The sequence below is a fragment of the Fulmarus glacialis genome, unplaced genomic scaffold (assembly GCF_000690835.1).
Source record: "Fulmarus glacialis isolate BGI_N327 unplaced genomic scaffold, ASM69083v1 scaffold44238, whole genome shotgun sequence".
NCBI lineage: Eukaryota > Metazoa > Chordata > Aves > Procellariiformes > Procellariidae > Fulmarus > Fulmarus glacialis.
Window position 1 is genome coordinate 17,185 of NW_009230968.1, and position 17,756 is coordinate 34,940.

Below are 17,756 nucleotides of genomic sequence, written 5' to 3' on the forward strand. Positions count from 1 at the left end.
TATTCTAAACTTTGGTTAAAATTTTCAGATTGAAGTTTTACAGAAACATTATGGAAGCAACACAAGTGATTACAAACACAGGAATGAGGTAAGTTATTATTAGTGCAAAAAGCAAGCATATGCTAAAAGCAAAGCATATGGATTTAAAAAAAAAAAAGAGAATGAATCTCATGGAAGTTTTAATACAAGACCAGAAAGGTCTCTTGTAAACATTGGTATTTACAAGTTTAAGATTTGTACAACTACAAAAGGATATTTCTAAATATTAGTAGTGCATTTACAATGAATTTTTTTTTTTTTGTAATAAGAGAAATGACTAAGTTTATCTTTTTCCTTTTAAATCTTCAGGGGATATCTTTCAAGATTAAGATATTTGTTACAAATAGTAGAAAAATCATTTCTTTACAAAAAAAGTATATATTAAAATATTTATACATTTTAAGTTACTATATAATAACTGGAAGTTTTTGCCTTGTACTCAGGCACCACAATGAAGAATGTGGTAATAAGGAACTGAAACCAAACCGAATTTGCTCATATACCAAATCTTATGAATCATCTATGCAAGATCTGTAGCAATCATGGGGACTCTACCTCAAATACTACTGCATGTGCCAATTTTTTTTTTTTTTTTTAGTTTGAAACTGTGTATTTTTTATATTTTAACTATCACTACCAAAAAGAGCTACTGGACAGAGTGTGTACTCTACCCCACCATCTTCAATATAATTTCTATATGGTACTCATACCTGAGCAAGGCTGTATAATGCTGATGTTTCAAACATAAAAAAGGTTATATATTTTTAAGATAAAAACAATGCAAAAATAAAATATTTGTAGCATTTACAAATAGTACAAGAGTTACATTAAACACTACATTCGAAACTTGAGATTTATTATGTTGTTTCTACTTTGAGCTTGATGTTTTCATATCTGCAAAAAGAAGGAGACATTGTTAAATGTTTCATAATTTCACACTGTGTACATGGTCAAACACTTTCAAAACAACTACTGTTTCAGAGTTCTGGGACACAAATCACGGTCAAAACCCTTGCCAATTAAAGGGTTAAAACAGCATCGGAATACTAAACATTACCGAAGACAACTTCTTCATTGTTGCTCTCCATCTTAGGAAAACATGTTAAAAAACAAGCAGTAGTGTGTTCAACAGTTCGCTTTCAACCACACCCTATGGATCACAGCCCACAAACTGAGAGGTCAGCTAAACCCATGCAACAGTTCATGGCTCCCTGAGGGGGTGGGCACACTCCCCTCGCTCTGCTGTTCCCAAACTTTCTCCATGCTCACAGGACCTCTTGCTCAGCAAAGCCAGCTCCCAACCAGCAGAAAGCTAAGCCAGAAACGGGAAGGAGTGGGATGAGCAGAAAAAACAGCAAAACTTCTTATTTGAGCCCCTGGGTTGGCTTACTTAAAAGGTGAGCCAGAACTCATCAGGCTAAAAACTACTCTTTATTTTCAGTGGATCCATTCCCATCCCCAACTCATCATGAACCTGTACAAATTCAAGTGCAGGGACAAGATGACAAAACCTCTTCTGGCTGTAATATGGACTTTAAAGTGTGTATGTGTCACAAAAATGCACCTTACCAAAAATTTTTCTAATAAGGAGCAGGGGAAAGACTGAAAAAAACCTGATTACACCCATGCATGTAACTGGATTATTTATTAGAATGATAAACTTTTGAGCTGAAGCGAAGCCCAGGGAAATCAGAAGCTTAGTAGGCTTTTATTATTTGAGGGACTGGGTAAGACTCAATAACCAACATTTCAGTACTTGCTTGTCTTTGGTTGTGAACAAATATAAAATTTTTAAAAAAATGTTATGCCAAATTCAACAACTAAATTTTCTTAAAACTTCTATATGGAACAAAACGACATGTCAAGAACTTCACACGCACTGCTGAGAGAAGTGTTAGTTCTACAGACGCAATACGCCATTTTCTCTGCCACAGCTACAGCCCATTTAAATGCTGCGTCTGACACTGACTTTACCTTGAAGCCATCGAACTTGCGTGGCTGGTCCGTATCCTCTCTCATTCTTTGCAGAAATTCTGAACACTATTGCAGGTCGGGAAGTGTAATCAACATGAGCATTTGAAAGCTGGGCAGCAGTCACTATACATGATGTTTTAAGACCACAGTATATTCTCATAAACACAAGCTGACTTGGATTTTCCTGTAATTGTGTGGATCGGATTGCTAAGTAGGCAGAATATTCTAAAATATTTCCAGACGGTGAAGCAGGAGGCTCCCAAGAAAGATGAATACAGTCTACACTCTGAAGAAAAAGGGAGAAAACGTGATAGTATGTAGATAACCATTAGATACTTGAAAATATATAAATAAAAATATGAAAACACAAAAAACCCTCTAAAGATCATCTGAAAATTCTAACCTAGCATCATCACTCTTTGGAGGTAAAGATGTGTCTTTTGACTTTTTTTTAAAAAGCATGGTAAACCCTTCCAGATTCAAGGATGCAGAAAGAGAATCACGGGGAAACAATCAGATGATTAAGATGTGAATCTGGTAATGTGATCATTAAGTCTTAAAATAATTCTTTGTAGCAAATTTCTTAAAGAATATTGCATTGAGCAGAATTAACCAATTAAGCATTTGACACTATTTTATATAACAATTTCTACTTGGAAAAAACCCCCAACAACAAACCAACTAAAACAAGAGTTCTGAGATTAAGCTTGTGATCAGAATTTTATACATCAGAACTAGAATTACCTATATTTCTCACCTTGGTGATTTTGACTGTTGAAGGAGCCCCAGGAAAACCTGGAATGCAAGTTTTGAATTCACTGACTTTACTGAAAGGCCCAACACCACAACCATTAATTGCAGCAACTCTGAACCTGTACACTGTGCCTGGAAAAAGATCCTGTTTCTTAAGTAATCTGTAGTCTGGTACATCTGCACTTTCCATCTGAAAATAAAGCAACATTTGTGTTAATTTTTAAAACATTCTAAACACAATTAGCCTAAAAAAATATAAAGTGGGTAGCGATAAACTGAGATTAGTAAGTTTAATTGAAACTGAACATCAATCTAACACTTTTAAACTTAAATGAGAATTTACAAGTAGGTTCTGACTGAGGCACTAGCTCACCTTAAAACAGCTGATCGAAGAAGCAATATGAGACTACCTCTCTAACCAAAAAAACCCCACCCATTTTTCAGTCATTTAAATTGAACTGCACCTTTTGGTCATTTTTACTCGGGAAAGTAAAAGCAAAGTAGCATTTCCAACTGCATAGCTTATGATTTAATTAGTATACTCTTCTGTTCTAAAAAATATTTTTCTTTCAAAAACAGTTATTCCTATAGTGAGGAGTTGCAATTTGATGTGTAGGTAATCAAAATGTTTTTAAAGAAACGCACTGTAAGTTACAAATAGTAAGAAATAGGTTTCTGAAACATTATGTGCTACTGTACTTCCACGTTTAAAATATTCATTGATGCATCCTTGAAACTTCCAATGGAACTATTTTCTTTCTGAATAATGTATAAGAAATCACAATCAATGTAAACACTGTAAAAACTAAGATGTGCAATATTTATAGTGAAGTGCTTTCTTTGAAAGTGTTCTGTTCTTTCGTTTGTCTCAAGAAAACATATACCCATTGTTTTTGGTTTTAGTTTGCTAGGACATCATTAATTTACACTTTCACCATCAAAACTGCAACATTCTTGCAAGTTTCACACATACCGCATTTTCATATATAAATTTGCATTTTCGTATATAAACTTACACATGCAACAACATTAAGCTAGAGAAATCTAATACAAAACCCACTACAGTTCCATATCTAGTCTTTTTAAACAGCCTTGCCTATGTCTTATTAGTATCTTTAACGATTTATAAGCAAAGATTCTGGAAACAGAGAATAAACTTTGATTGAAACATTTCAATGCTGTACTGAAATAACATACTGAAAAGCTGGGTGTTTTTAATTTTTAAGAATTTTTACTGGTTTGAAAGTTCACTAAGTTTAAAATTGTTTCCAAAGGCTAGAAATAGAAATACTGAAAGAATTAGCAATAGCACAAGAAGAAGTTCCATATTATCATACAAGAACAACAGATGAAAATTAATCTGATTTAGGAAATAGTAAAAAAAGGTGAGCAAAATGCAGGAGGAACTACATGGTCACAAAATACAAAACTCCTATAAGCACCAGATTCGCTGCAGTATCAGAAAATCCCACATTTTGTTGTCAACCATATGAGCAACAGATTCCAAAATACATATGTGCAAGTATGTCAGAGAAGAATTAGCAGCTACCTTGTTAGAGATGCTCAGTGTTTCCTCTGGCAGCAAGTAGAACTGGCTCACCACAGCGCTGCTGTTCTTAAAAATTCCAACATCATACCACTGCCGGTCTCTTGTTTTCACTGGTGCCATTTGTCTTTGTGGAGTTTTCTAGTATTTGAAGAACAAGTTATGCAGACTACCCATACTTCAACGTAATGTAAAAAAAAAAATGTTAAGACTCTAGTATATGTAAGAGACAACCCCCTTTCATACCAGTGTTACTTTCTTATACTTCAAAGGAATATGCATATATTATTAAAATATTGTTCAAAACCAACTGGTTCTTATACATTGATTTAGACACAGTCCATCATTTAAAAAAAGAAAACCAAACAGTTGGGATGTCACCTCTGACACTCTAGTTTAAACAGGGAGGGGAAGAAGTTTAAAGCTGTAGAACTAGGTGTCTGTAGCAGCATGTAGTTGTGAGTTAATTTCACTCAGAGGTCAAGAAGTTTCACAACAAGATCCAGTATCAGTAGCTCTACCTGGGATTCAGCTATACCTCAGCCCCAAACTGCTGCTGCTGAACTCGCTTGTAGCTGAGAACAGGGCCTCTCCTGTGGCATGGGGCAATGGTGGTGGAGGGCACGGGAGCTGTTCCTGACTGACCCAGAAAGACAAACCGTCTTTCTTGCTTGTCTCCAGGCACCAGGGAGGGTGCTTGCATGGTCAGTGTGCCCAGCACAGGCAGGCCATGATCCTGTCAGCATGGAAAAGGGGCAGGAGTGGCGGCTGCTATTGGCAAAAGCACCCCCAACCCTTTAGTAGCAGCTGCTTCTTCCCATCCTTAGCTCCTCTCTTTGGTGGCAACAGTGGCACCTTGGTTTTGTGTATTAAGTTGTAAGCAGGTGAAATAGGAAGCATTTACTTTTTCAGGCAGTATTTACAGCTTGCATAGCCAGTCCCCATCACCTCTAGGGAAAAACATCAAGATGTCAGTTTAGTTATGTTTCAAACCTATAGATCAGCAGCTAACACTAGTCTGATCTAATACATACTTCACTTTAAATTCAGTTGTGCATACAGAAAAACATTTTACATTTGCACATCATGTAGCAGAGAGACTATTCCACTGTGCCAGTCGATAAAAATGATTCAACAGCTGAAACACATACTTGGATCTCCTCCCAACTACACAACTGCTACTTAGACTCAAATCAAACCCACACAATGCAATTAGTTTTACAACAGAACTGTTTACCCCTGTATTATTCACTTCAAGCCCTAAATATACATTGTTTTTCTTTCAGAGATATAATTAAGGGAAAACAGAAGAGCCCTCACAACTAATCAACAGAACAATAAATACAGCAGTTTGATTATACTTTTTCAGACTTACAGAGGAGTGTGAATCATTTGTCTGTCCAGTATTGACCCTTGTCGAAGGCATGATATAAGCAGTTTCAGCAGCTAGAAACAAAAAGTTATATTTAAAAAGCTTAAGTGATATGAAAAATTTAACACAAAGTCCACAGAGTATGAAAGTTGACCTTAATAGCCATTTACACGTGTCTGTTGCAAAAGTATGTCTCAGACTTCTTTTGCATGCAGTTCTATTTATAACACGAACAACTAATTTTGGCTGGCGTCATATTCACAAAACAATTTTAAGAGCCTGGCATTGCAGGCTGCTACAGATAATACAGACAGAAGGCAGGACTCAGAAAATTCTAAAAAGTGACAGAATTATGAAATCAATATGAAATATTTGTGAACAAATAATCTAAATACCAGATTGAGGCACATACTGATGACATTGTATGAATAGTCTAAGCATGAAATCTTAATCTGAATGCATTGTTTCTGACATCAATACAGTCTGAATTCTGAACATGAACAGTTAATCTTTAAACAATCCTAACAAATGGGAAAAGAACATTTATTAAATTTAAAACGGAATCTTAAAAAAAAAATTAAAGCACGTAAGCACTAAGCACATGAGCAACGCAAGGGAGTATTAGTATTCTATACCTGTGTTTCTGGGTTTTGCTTTGAAAATACAATACTGTTTGGTAAAAATTACACTTGTCACACAGTGTCAATAAGAGAATACAGTTCTTTAGTTAACACTCAAAACAATAAAAAGCACAGCCTGTTGATATTCACGAAAAACAAAACTTGAAAAACTACCAATACGTTTGGTTTCTGCGTTGCTGCTTATTTCAGCCATTTCAAGCACACTGTGAAGAGGTCACCACATTTGACTAGCGGTGAGGCAGCCACATGAACTGGCCATATTTGTTACAGAGGTCAATTGTTTAAAATCAAAACCATCTAAGGTTACTATTTGTGGTCTTTTGCTGACTAAATAAACAGACAAACACTGAATGAAGGCAAATGTGCTAAGGGCACCAAAACTGGCTGCCACTGCTATTTAGAAAATGGGCTTCTGCATAAATGAAGATTCAAAGGACATTTCACTTACAGGAAACAAAGTGGTTTACAAATGTATAAAAGGAATATTCTGATTTTAAAAGATGTTTAAATCACAGCAGAGATCATCCAGGCTGCCCAAGGTCCTCAATGCCCAAAGCCCTATCTCAATCCCAGGTACTAGTCAAGATGGGAATCCCACCACACTAGAGGAACTCTGATGGCCTTAGATATATATGGCTCAAAATACAGTATGTGAAACACATTTCAAACCTTCAGATTTTGAATTGAATGTTGTTAGTGAAGTTTCATCTTTAACAACTGCCCCATTTGTACTTGATGATTCAGTTTTAACAGCCTGCTGGGTTACCATAGTTTGTGTGCTGGAGACAGTACTGGATACAGAAGCATCAGGATTTACAGTTCGTTTGTCCAAGTCATGTAATTCACCTACATTTGCTGAAGTCTGAGGACCTTAAAAAAAGAAAATATTAACCAGAATTCAATACTGGTAACACCTTACAAATCTCAACTTGATCTAATAGCTTTAGTTTCATATAAAACCAGAGTTTAACTCAGATTTAGGTTAGAATAGATCTGATTATATTAATTGCTAATGCTTTCTTTAGGTATATAACTTAACAAGAGTCTGTCAGCATAGTCATAAATAGATATATGTAAACACTTGTATTAAAATGGCAAGCTTACTATTCTATATCTATTTGGTTACGAAAGGATTAATTTGGAAAAAAAATCCTAATATAAAGAGAAAGTATCTACACAAACCAGTATCACAGATTTGTAACAATCAACTTAAGATTAACCACTGTGGAAGTCTGTTTCTCACTTAGCACTAAGAACCAAAATTTCCACGCTGTACTTAAGTTCCACTGTGAAGAAAATGAAAATCCAACAACCTATACATTACATGAAAGTCAAATATAAACAGATCAGGTGATTGAGCCTGGATTCACCACACTGAACTTAAGGCACTTCAGAGAAATGCCTAAGTCAGTGCCTAGTCATCTTCTATTTCCTCTACAGTCACAGAGAAACATGCTCCTCTCTACATCGCCTAAAATTTTACATCGGTTAATAGCTTTTCACTATTAACAGTCAGAAGTAGTGTCAAAGAGAGCCTGGAGTTACTACCACCTTAATGTTGTAAAATGAATCTGGTCCTGTCAGTCTGTTCTTTGATGTTAAAAAGGACTATTTATGTTTAGAGAGACACATCATAATAATTAATATATTGACAATTTCATGTCCCTTGCAACACTTCAAACAACTTAAGATTTCATTTTTCCTCATATCTTCTAAAAATATGTATAGTAGTAACTAGCGCAAGTTGTTTTTTTTTAAACTACAAAGGCCTCTAAAATAATTTTAAATTGCAAGACAGAAATAATCTTATTTTATGTTTATGAGATGAATTTTAACTCTCACTTTTAAATTAATTTTTATTCTATAGTCATCTTACTTGAAGTACAAACAGGCAAAAGAGAAGGGGCATTTGATTCTTTGAATCCTGTAGCATCTGCATGGTTTTTCACAGTCTCCTGTGTAATCTTGTTTTCAGGTGCTGCAACCTTTTCTTTTCCTTCTACTTTTAATAATGAGTTGGATGAAAGGGAAACTTGGACCTAACCAAAACAATACATTTGTTAATGTTTAACTGCAAAGTTCAGAAATTTCAGTTGCAAACATGGCATGAAAATGCTTGCTCGAAAACATCAAACAAAAATCCTCCAACAAATCCCCCTACCACTTTAAATTTAAAACAAGAAACCAACCTCACAATCCACCTTATCTTAGCCATTACAAAACAAAGACTCAAACTCTAAGTTGACTTGGAAGTGTCCCTGACACATACTAAAATTTATCTGAGAGCGAGCTCACATTCTTACGGTATTACATGGAAGTGCATTGATGCATACATTTAGTCTACTGGGGGGACTTGAGGGGATGGGAAAAATCACAATTACAGAGGCTTTCAACCTTTGCTCTCCTGCCATGTACCTAAGGTATTTCTACTGTTAGTAAAACTCATAGTACTTCTACGTGTGTTTTCTACAAGAATACATGATGGATCCCATACAGACCTGAGGCCTTACACAACTAAGAAAAGGTCTAAATTTCTAAAAATGTGATCCTTTACCCAGAGTTTTTCCTCCCTTTTTCTTTTAAATTGGCAAAACAGTGGAACATGTACAACTGCACAACCAGAATAGACAATAATTGGGTTTATACTGTAGTAGGAACCTACAACTAAGCAGACTAGCATAAAAACACTAACAAAGAAGGAATATGCCTTATCCTTTTTGCCTCCCACATTAATTTCACCAACATTCTAAGGATGAATAGTATTTCTACTGGTATCAGGCTCCCAGTTAGCATTCTGGAATACAGCTGCAGTTTCCTTTCTGCATTACCAGGAAAAAGACTTTAAAGACTGTCTGTCAGTCATAAAAGTAAGAAGGATGTAAGAAAACAGACACAACTACTTCAGCACGTGTCTTTTTTTGTTGTTTGATTTTGGATTTTTTCTAAGGCCTAAAAAGTATGCAGGGACGTTTAAAACTGAGAAAGTGTTTTGGCAGTTCTCTCGCTTCCCACTTTGCCACTTAGGCATTTTTCAGTTTACACTTACGTTATTAGGAATGACATTATTTGTTTGGCTGGGATGATCCACCTTCATTTCTGGATAAGGGACACTAGGCAATGATTGTGGACTTTGATGTAGAGAAGAGCCACCTTTCAGGTAAACAAAAGCAAATTCCAATCAGTTACATAAAACTTAATATTATGTTGGTTGGAACCTATTCCAGTAAGCAAGAGGGAGACCCGAGGTTGCCTGAAGGAAGACTTGGTTGTAAGACTGAAATGAAACTGCGTGGCCAAACAGTCAGATAAAATCCCTTCCTCACTGCTTCTTTTCTCAAATAGTGCCCAGCGCTGTACAAATATCTTTGTATTCAGATAGCTGGCCAAAACTGACAGAGACAAGTTAAAGCTGAATTTTCCATAATTATGATACACACATTTTGGGAATAACCAAAGAAATAGGGTCTCTCTCTCAAAATGACTTTTTTAAAAAAAAAAAAACAAACTCGTATTAATTACTTATGCAACCCTCTACTCTACCTTTGCACAAACATTAGCGTAATGTGATCTGACTACTACCTTGTGAACTCAGCATTGATGTCTCAGGAACCCCAGTACCAGGTATTCCAGCCACTGACGGCACTGGTGAGTCAGCATGTAATTGAAGAAGATATCCTTCAACTGTAGGTACTTCATCCCATTTCACTTGAAAAGAGTTGGTTGTAGCTCTAATCAGCTGTACTTGTGATGGTGCTGGAGGTTTCTCTACAAGAAGCCAATAAAACGCAGATGGCATGTTTGAAATTGCCCTCCTTTATCAGTTTAAGAAATATCTCTATAATGCAAGCAAAATCAATAGCTCCTTTTTCACTTATGTACAATATATACCAGATTCAACAAGAAACAGTTGTCAAAGGTGGCAAGTCAAGTCAGAGAATAATAACGTGTCATTCTAGAGTGTTCAAAAATGCTGAAGTTTTGATGCTTTCTTTGGTTTTTTCTTTCCTGGCTCTTCTGCTGCCAGTAAGTCTTTGGGTTGTATATATATCATTATAGGGATTATAGAGATAAGAAAGCGTCTTCCTTTTCTAAAAGGCTGCACACAGCTCTTTGGCTCCTAAACCTTTACATATTCGTGGAAAGGATTCACAGAAGATTGTGCTTCTTTTTTGCTTGCTCTCTGTAGCTAAAGTGAGCTCTCCCTCAAACTTCTTCTGCAGAGGCTGAAGCCTAGGCATGATTCAATGCCAATGACCTGCTCCTCTCACTTGCCTTGATGCCTGACTAGGCTGCACTCTCAAGCACATCTCTCCCCTGCTACTCTTTTTCTTCTTCGGACCTTCCTGAGGGGAGGGGAAAAAAAAAAGAAAAAAAAAAAAAAAAACACCCACGATCTCCTAAATGTTTCACAATCTCCAGCAACCATTCTCACGCCTCCGCTTAAGCAGGCAACAACTCCCTCCCAAAAGTACTATTCTAGTTCCCTCTCTCCCAGTACCATCTCAGTGTCCTGCCATCAAACCAGCTATTAATGAGTGATTAGTGCTCCAGAACTCCCTTCAGCCCCAGGAACAATCTGGTCCTTTCTCAGATTCAACAGTATCTTTTGCAGTCCAAGAGATGAGGAAGCAGCAGCAGCAATGATCCCAAGAGAAGGAGGGGTTTGGTAAAAAAGAGTAAGTAGCAGCAGCAAAGATCACTAAGAAGAGAGGCCAGGAACCTTGAGTTTAGGTAAAACACCCTTTAGCACCTTGTATCTACTGACCATGGCATGCAACGCAGAATCTAGCCACAAAGTTCTTTCAGAGGCTTTAAACAAGCCTTCCTAATTTTTTTCAGTTTAAGTTACAGCTGTAGCCTTCAAACAATCAACAGTGAAGTGTGGTTTATTTAAATCAGCTTTAAAATTGAAATAATCTTTGAGTTTGCTACAGCTTTAGATGTTCTGATCACCAATGATGCCAGCTTCCCCTATGTTAATAAAATATGGAACATAGTACAAGTCTCTTATTTATTTCTGACTCACCAGTATCAAGGTACCAAAGATCTTTGCAGCAAACTTGATTGTTCCAAGCTTTTCTGTAACCATCTCTACCACTCCAGATATACAGACGAGTGCCAACCGCTACAGCACAGTGTCCTGCTCTTGGCCCTGGTAACAAGTTACTTTTGTCCTCCTGGCAATCTGAGATCAGACCTATCCATTCTGTGGTATCTAGTAAATGAAACTCGAAAAATTTAGTTTCTAGATGTTTTCCAAAACAAGCAATACAGATGTTAATACACTTAACTGCTCAGAGAAAATGAAAATAAATCACCTCTGTTTTTATAGACAATTGCATTTAAATTTGCAATATTACAAAAAGAAGGTCGCCTTCCAATTAGTTTGCAAGATACGATCAATTAATACAGGATAAATTTTCTGACCTCTGGTTGTCTCTCTCAGGCAAATACAAGATTCAGGGGTAGTACTATCACATTTAGAAAAAACTCATTTCAGGATCTGTCTCTTGTGTTCTATTTGTGTTCTAAATGAAAAAGGAGTATCTATATTACTTAGCATTAATGTTGTATGAACAAATATTCGCATCAGCAAACCTGCTGAATGTTCAAAGAAAAATAATAATAATAAAAAAATCACTTCTTAAGATTAAGTGGCATCTTCTTTAGTCAGCTAGGATTACAACTGTGTATCCTAAAACTTTTCTCAGGGTCTTCAAAATACTTATTCTACTCTGTTAGGAAAGTATTAATTCAAAATGCCCACTCCCAGAAAGGCAGAAACACTGACCCAAATTAAGATAAGAAAATGAACCGGTACATTTCCATTCACCATCATGAGCAGAAATTTCACCTCCTGCTGACTGTGGAACCCATCCACCAAAAACATACATTCTGAAATATAGGAAAAGAGGGAAGAGGGGAAAAAGAAAAGAAAAGCCAATTAACATCCAGATCTGCTGCATGTGCTCTCTCAAACTAGGACAAAACAGAAAATTTCCAGTTCTTTACAGTTCTGGTTTACAGCAGATTTTTTTTGTGTCTAGTCTCTTTAGAAAGTATTGTTGCAGACATCTACCTTCTGAATTTTTTCAGAAAGTTAACTGATTTAAAAAAACCAACCAAACAAAAAACCCCCCAAACTCCTCAAACACCTTCCCAGAAACAGAAGTTAATACTGTATCTTTTTACAAAACACCAAACTGCTAATACTCTCCAAAAATCACACATTTACACGGAATTTCTACAACCCTTTACTGCAGACCTCTCAATAAACCATTCTAAAATTAGAAGACCGGTATCTAAGTCAGATATCAAAATTTTACAACATAATGCAGGCTACAAACTAATAACATTTTATGTAAATAATAAAAAGCTAAGCTCTTGGATCATAGGATACAAAGCTTTCACACTTCTTTCCCCCCTTGCCTCTTTCTCCTCACGCCAGCTTGTAAACTGATATAAAATGGACTGAAACCCATGTTTAAAAGTCCATTTTATCAATGCTATCTGCCAAAACAAATCATACTGGTAAGAAGCAAAGTAATGAGGAACAGACTACAGAAAAACTGGCCCACAAAAATGTGGAATGGTTTTGCCTAGAACTAGTTCTACTCTTTGGGCAGTTTCTTTGTGTAGCTAGTTCACTGTGTCACAGACACAGAGGCACTCAAGTTGGCTCCTGACAGAGCCAGCTCAGGTCCAGCTGAGACCGCCCCAGAACGCACAAAGGTGCATTAAGAAGCCTATAAAGCTGCTTGTGGGTTGGGCAGATTGTCCTGCTGGACGGAAACACTGACAGTTTGATACCCTTAAGTTAACAATGGTACTTTTAATTTCCACTGAGGTAGGATAATAGAAGCAGAAAAGTACTCTACAGGGCTGATGGTTTATACTGAGCAGTAGTGGATAAGCATCATCATTCTCCTACTAGGTGTACCTTTCTAGAGTTGAGCTTTTAACAACAGACATACTTGTTTCCTATTACATTGGCCGTATGGAGACTGCGAGGAAGTGGTACTGTCCCTTTAGTTTCTGGTCTTGACCAGGTCATGGTTTCTGAAAGAAAAAGAATAAAAACCCTCAAGCAACTTATTACTGTGTATTTCACTACCTGGATATTAGGAGCGAACATATCTCTAACATTCAACAAAACAAAATTTCACCTTTTTAAGATGGCCACTTTAAGAAAGAAGGCACAATAACAAGCACTTAAAGCTTCTTTTAAAATTCACAGGAAATACTGACATACTGATTGTTTATCACTTTATCAAAAAGATATATTATGGTTTCATTACGGTTATTCAACTTGGTTATCATAGTGACAGTCTTTAAAGCACTCTAAGGAAACAATCTCACAGTGTAACCAAACTCAATGAGGATAATATATGAAAACAATGCTGCATCTATTTAATTACAAAAATTACAAAAGGTTAACGCTATGGTGTGAGTCCCAATAATATCTGCACCACATCATGCCATTAATCATTATATAGTATAATTTTTCCTCTTAGCCAGTGAGGCCCCTGCACTGACTTCTACCGGCAAATCAACTCACCTATGTCAAGTTCCCAGAGATCATTAAGCCGACAGCCACACATCCCTCCAAAAATGTACATCTTTGGACTTCCCAAATCTTTTCTGCAGTATACGATGGCTGTGTGAGATTCTCGGGGAGACGGCAAGATCCCTTTGGTCACAGGAATACTCCAGCCGACAACTCCAGAACCGTGTTGCAGCTCCAGTTCATAGAAATCATTTAAATACCTAGGGTATTATTGACAAAGTATGAAGAATTCACTTACAAGCAAGATTACAAGTGAGCTTTAAACCCCGACCACTTCCAAGTATTACAGACTTCTATCTTGGAAGAGTGTAGAATTTTAAAATCCCAAAACATTTGATGGCATTGCGGACGGTACCAACACTAAATGGATTTAAAACAAAAAAATGAACTATTATAACTTGTTGCCTCTAAGGAAACATGCTTTCATATCATACTTGACGCACTATATTACACGAAAGAAACATTCAAAAGCGGTAAACAACATTCCTAGCAGAAATTACTACATATGGACAAACTTGGAATAAACTGCAAAGCTGTGAGAAATACACGATGACATGGGACATTAGAGATGAATTTCTGCAACTCTAAGGCAACAAAGGTGAAAAGAAGTTGTTTCTTTTCCGATGCCTTCAGGCTGGCCAACAGACAATTAGCCATTTGTTGCTGAATCTATCGGCAAGTTATTTTTAGATAACGGTCTCTGAATCTTGGCACTCACACCAGATACCTCGTTTACTGAGTTTAAAATTGCAAGTTTATAGCTCATGGATATAAGCGCTCTGAACTGCAGGTGAATGTGGATATAAAACTTCAGCATTATAGCACTGTTTGCCAATAATAAAGGCAACTTTAGCCGTTACTTTAAAAAATTTCCAGATGAATTCATAACTGTTTTCTACAGCATTATAGAGGAAACTTCCATTGTGAATTCCCCGATGACTCATGACACTGCTGATTTAAGTAATTCTAACAAACAAGCCATTCTTAAAAACATCACCCAAAATACTAGGAAAAACACCAAAGTCTACTCAGGTTTCCCGCCAGAAGTGTTAGAGCTGTCAGTCAGTGTTACATATTGTAGGATTAGCAAAAGAAATATTTAAGTTTCTTAGCATGTAACCCCTCCACTGCACAAATAATCCGAATGTGAGTACTTGGTATGCAGGACAGCCTCCCTAGAATGTTCCTCTTCAAAGTTGTCGCATCTAATAATTCAATTTCAAAGACATTGAATTCAAACCAAATCAGCATACCTGGGAACGTTATTATTTGAATCCTCACTTTCATTTGCCAGGCCACCAAATAAATAGCACTTGTTACCATATAAAGAAAAGCTGTGGCCAAGTCGAGGACAAGGTGGTAATCCAGTGGAAGGAGCTTGAGGTTTTACTTTTTTCCAGAGCCATCTACTGGCCTTAAAGACAAGAAATATATATTTAGAAATATCTTCATTTATAGTCGTTCATAGTCAATAGAATTCACTCGTGTATTTTCTGAATTATTTTTAAGGGAATGCTCGGCTTTTCTTAGGATATACATTAAAAGGGACACATAAGAGCTAACCTTCATAAAACATTAAATATCTTATACTTTCTTTAGACTAGATGGAAATCTCTTTTTCAAAGTTATTTAGATTTTCTCCATCTTCAGGATCTATTTAAAGAGTTTATTCCTCCTGGAGCAAAGCAAAGCTCATCTACCTTTCCTCTCCAGTTGGTAATATAAAATGTGTTTGTTAATAAATAGTTAAAGTAGTCCTCAAAACTGAAACATCTTCATACATTTCCTACCTGTAATTCATATAAATCATTACTGTATCTTCCATATTCAACCATTCCTCCAAAAACTAGTATTCTGGTACCATCACAAACAAATCCATGTGCTGCACAGCCTGGAGGAATATCTCCCCTTACAGCAGGAAGGAACCACTGATTTGTAGCTATAGGGGAAAAAGAAAGAAAAAAGAAAAAAAAAAAAAAGAGAGAGAGGTTTCAAACACTGAGAAGGAAAGTGTATTTTTAAGCATCTCTGCTTTCTAAAGAATTACCTTTTACTTGTAGATAACTGTGAATGGGCTGTTTGTTTAACACGAAGTTTTAATTGAATTAAAACTTCTCTTTTTAATAAAAAGAAAAGCAAACACCTCTATCAAACCAATGTTACTCAATATATGAATGAGCACATGAGGTTACTGTAACTAAGTCAGTTACCAAGGGTCACCCAGCAATTTAATGGACTTGCCAAAAATAGAGGCTAATGAGGAACATAAGTGCAGTTCCACACAAAAGAGATAACTACGCTAACTCAGAGGGAGCTAGCCCTAGAAACAGAATTATTAGAGCTACAGCAGCATGGCAGTGTGCCTGGACTTAATAGCCCTATTGAAAAACTAATTACACTGTTCTGGGACCAATGTTACTATCTACAGAGCACTGCACTGATACATGGGAGAGGAGAGGCACACAGGCAAGAAAGAGCAACTGAGACTGCATGATCCAGCAGCAGCATATTGGTGTTTAAACTGTTCTGGAATGAAAGAATTACAGGAGATTCTGTCTCCTTTTTCCTAAGCTTTTTTCATGAGCACGAAGAGGAAAAGTGTGAAATCAGAAGCTTCCAGGGAATGTTGCTGCAGGGGATTAAGATGCCCTCGCTGTGTGCCAGCTCCTCAGAAGTCACCACACTCATAGCAAGAGCAATAGTTGACATCCCAAACTCCGGCAGCCCAGGTCACAACCCTGCATCTTAGCCCGCAGAAAAAAAAAAAAAAAAGGTCAATTTGGGCCAAACACCCGTCTCGGAACTGGAACAACTGAGTCGTGATCCTTTTTGTCACTGCTGCAAAGGGTAAACACCTTTAGCAGAAAGTTTGGGCAGAAAAAGAAAAGAAGTGATGTTAAGACTCACTCAAAAAGCACCTATTAGAACCTCTGTTCTGAAAGACAGTATAACTGTACTATCTGAAAGCTTTCTTTAGATTACTCATCAAAACAGACAGGTTGAGAGATTCGCCCCCCCAAAAAAAATGTGATTAAGTACCGCAGATCCTTAACCCACCATGGAAAAATCTGTTTGGAAGAACTCTGACAGTAAGCATTTTCTTCTTAATAAACTCCAAAAACCTCCAAAACATGTTTGTGCTCCCAGATTTTATCTCAAAAACACTCAGCAAAAACACCACCACCTTTTTTTTGGGGGGGTGGGGGGCGAGTGGGAAGCAGGGCATGATAAGAATATTTTTTTAATGATTCTTAAAAGTTGGCAAGTTAAAAGGCTAATTAACACGCTCTCACTTTCATGCTTTTGGTATGTTGCACAAGCAGCCAGCACTGGCTGACTGAGAAGCACAGATCAGTCACCTAACTCTCCCGTCTCAGCCCAAGCTCTGAAATGACACAAAAGTTTTCCAGCCTCATATAGCATCCCGTACAGTAACTATTTAGGCATCTAATCTTTCATGAATAAAATCGGTTTGGGGCAGCTTCCTGTCTGGAAAGGCTCCCAATGCCAACATGTTCACTTTTCTAACCAAGACTCCTATTTCAGCGTGTTCAGCTCTCGTGAGCTGCCACCAGAGGGAAGAAGGGGGATTTGGACACCCGAGGGGGCTAATCCAGCCTGCAGTCATTCAGCTGAGACCTGCCAGGGGAGACTGCAGCCCAGGACGAGGGCCTGTGAAAGCAGCACAGACGTGATGCGCAAAAGGAGATTTTCCAGGTTCCTTTTTCCCGGAAAGGAGCATTAACCCCGCAACACCAGCCAGGGCGCTGCACAACCCCGGGAGGACCCCTCGACCAGACGTTATTTCCCGCCCCCGCGCCCCATTACGACTCCAGGCAGCTTTTCAGCCAGGGGACAGCCCGC

The 17,756-nt window shown here is 37.2% G+C and overlaps 1 protein-coding gene across 1 annotated transcript; it reads right to left on the reverse strand.

Moving 5' to 3' along the window:
* Positions 1-401: 401 nt before the first annotated feature.
* HCFC2 (host cell factor C2) lies at positions 402-15,826 on the reverse strand. The gene is made up of 15 exons (XM_009584404.1): positions 15,683-15,826; positions 15,146-15,306; positions 13,884-14,092; positions 13,300-13,384; positions 12,117-12,220; positions 11,352-11,540; positions 9,905-10,090; positions 9,372-9,475; positions 8,202-8,364; positions 6,995-7,195; positions 5,688-5,758; positions 4,316-4,453; positions 2,771-2,956; positions 2,014-2,299; positions 402-933 (listed from the first exon to the last, which is right to left on the reverse strand). The coding sequence occupies exons 1-15, from the start codon at positions 15,725-15,727 to the stop codon at positions 908-910; spliced, it is 2,154 nt and encodes a 717-aa protein (XP_009582699.1). The 5' UTR covers positions 15,728-15,826; the 3' UTR covers positions 402-907.
* Positions 15,827-17,756: the final 1,930 nt, after the last annotated feature.

Excerpts from the sequence above, each read along its gene's own strand:
- HCFC2 (XM_009584404.1), bottom strand. The coding sequence starts at position 15,727 with ATGGTTGAATATGGAAGATACAGTAATGATTTATATGAATTACAG. Across the intron at positions 5,759-6,994 it reads ATTCAATTCAAAATCTGAAG|CTGCTGAAACTGCTTATATC; the intron begins GTTTGAAATGTG and ends TTTTGTTTCTAG. Across the intron at positions 4,454-5,687 it reads CAAATGATTCACACTCCTCT|AAAACTCCACAAAGACAAAT; the intron begins GTAAGTCTGAAA and ends TTCAAATACTAG.